We start from the raw sequence: 2,436 nt of genomic DNA on the forward strand, positions 1-2,436 counted from the left end.
TGCTTCTGACGCCGCCCATAGCGAATCAGCCCGTTCTTTTGGATGCCCTGCGCCAACGGCGCAAACAGATCCAGCTTGTTTACGGTTGCGGCGCATCGGCCAAGATATTGTGCGCCGCCCAAACGGTATTCCATGGGGCCGGCCTGTTTTCCCAATTGTCTCGGGAGGCGGGGGTCCAAGTCGTTTTCCACGACCGCTGCTGCCGTGTGCGCCAGGGCCCCTCTTTTTATGGAATGCGCGGCCATTTTGTATGGGTGAAGAATGGTTTCTATTGCTGTTGTTGTGATGGCGGTTGGCTGTTCGCTTTCCCCCGTGGCCTTTATGACTGCGCACGCCCTGTTGGCGCCCCCCCCCCTGATCGCCACATATCTTTCTGCCCTGCGCAGGCCGCTTTTGAAGGCCTTCGGCAGGGCCCCCAATTGGCAATAGTGGCGTTCTGGTTTCGCGAGTGCGGGGCGAAGCTTTCCTTTTGTGGCTGTGCGATTTTCCCCTTCTGCTGGCTGCGGCAAAAGCGGGCCGTAATGCTGCAGTGCCCCGCTTGGGTGGAAGCGGCTCTGTGATGGGGCGGGACCCCCGCCGAGGCATGGGACCAGCCTGTTTGATGGGATCGCCGGCCGTCGGCTTAGAAAGGCCGGGAAAAAACATTCGCGCCGGCGCGCTCTGCCGCCAGCAGGAAAATTAGACCCCCCATGTGCTCTATAGCACTGCCTTTTGCGAGTTGCAAGCTGGCAATAAAAAGGGGAAGCGTTTCTTCCCCGGCTGTCAATCTATGGTGGGCAGCGACCTCGTAAAACACCTTATGGTAGACGCCTTTCGGTTCCACGCTGAGCGCGTCCACATGCGCTTGGCCATCCTGCTGGCATCCGGCGCCAATCCCACGATGTACGGTTCGTGGGTGGGAGCTTGAATTTGTGGTGACGTTGTTTGCCGGTTTTCCCTTCAGGGAAAAGGTCCCCTTGTTTCTTCAAAGCCTCCTTGAAACAACTCCCATGGTTGTGGAATGGCCGAGGGCAACACGCCCAAATGCCATATAACGGCCGGAATTTCCGGGAGACCCCCGTAGAGGGGAAGGGGTGTCAAGGTGATGGCGCCGGGCGTATTTTGACGCGCCGGGGGCCGCAGCCTTGAAGCCGAAGGCCAAAGGGGTCGTTGCGTCCGGGGCCGGGCCTCGTTTTTTGGCGGAGCGCCCGGTCAGGATGTATTCACCCGGGCGCGTCGTGCTATAATAGCCTGCTCGACCGCATTTGTAACAGCACACCTGGCTCGGAGGAAGGGCGTGTCTCTGCCACTTGGCCTTCTGAGCCGCTTGCGGAAAAATGTTGTCCCTTTTGTTGGGTTCATCTGCAGCATTGTAAGCAGATCGAGTCCACACGCCAGGGTGGTCCTTCACTGCCTGGATTGTGTGCAATTGGGTATGCAAGCGTCTGCCAAACTGGAGATGTTCCTCCAAAAAACCGTCCGGACGCACGCCAAAAACCCATGCCACGAAATTACCCCACGCCTCCGAATATGTTGGACCAGGCGTTGTTGGCACAGAAAGGACGTATTGAAACACCAAAATAAGATTTTCAGGCGCTCTATTTTCGATATATTTCATTTCAACTTAGAATGTGCGAATTTCCTTTTCCAGTTTCACCCCTGACGCCCAATTTTTACCACGAGGTTCTTGAAAACTCCGACAAACAACTCCTGCCAAAGGTTGCTGGGCTCTTGTTGTTGGAATCTTTTCCATGCCCAGTCATCAATTCGTTTAGCTTGTGTAGAGGCCTTTCCTTGTTCTTACACGCTTGATTTATCGGAGATTCCGCTTTGGCACGTTTTGTTTTCCCTGTTTTCAGACGTAGCCAATTTTCACCACAACATTTTATTGGTATGGTGGTGGGCCTCCAACTGCGCATCTTGTTGGTTAATAATTTATTGCATCTGTGCCGTCTGCTGTTGCATCCCAAGCAGCTGATTATGGCCTTTTTTTTGCGCCCGAAGAGTTTCATCAGCCAGTTGCGCGCGAGGCTTTGCATATTGTTGATGAAGCGCATATTCTGTGGCCTCTAAAGTTGCCCATTCCGTGGGAAGTCCCGATTCTTCTCCCTTCTAAAGCTCAAAAGAAATCCAAAATTCCTCGGCAGTGTGAAACTTAACAAGGTGTTTCATAACAATGCCCAATCCATTTTGTGTTTCGGATCCACATAAATCATGAGCACCCCACCCCCAAAATGCCAATAGGCCGCGCACATGGTAAACCGCGTGGGGTTTCTGCGCTGGCCGAAAATCAAAGAAAAACAGGGTTGGTCTCTTCTGGCGTATGGGCCATATAAAAGCCTTTCCACCTGCCACCCGCCCACCGTAGGAGAGAGATGGGCGTGTTGTAGAAAGCATACTTCTACCAAACAGAAAAAGTTGCTTTTTTTTCCCTTAAACTTGACCTTTTTTTTTTTT

The 2,436-nt window shown here is 53.4% G+C and overlaps 1 protein-coding gene across 1 annotated transcript; it reads right to left on the reverse strand.

Annotated features, from left to right (window-relative positions):
• Positions 1-964: 964 nt before the first annotated feature.
• DQ04_16271000 (hypothetical protein) lies at positions 965-1,597 on the reverse strand (the record flags this gene model as incomplete). The annotated part of the gene is made up of 1 exon (XM_009317442.1): positions 965-1,597. The coding sequence occupies one exon, from the start codon at positions 1,595-1,597 to the stop codon at positions 965-967; it is 633 nt and encodes a 210-aa protein (XP_009315717.1).
• Between the last annotated feature and the right edge of the window lie 839 nt (positions 1,598-2,436).

Source organism: Trypanosoma grayi (assembly GCF_000691245.1).
Source record: "Trypanosoma grayi strain ANR4 Tgr_1627_V1, whole genome shotgun sequence".
Classification (NCBI taxonomy): domain Eukaryota; phylum Euglenozoa; class Kinetoplastea; order Trypanosomatida; family Trypanosomatidae; genus Trypanosoma; species Trypanosoma grayi.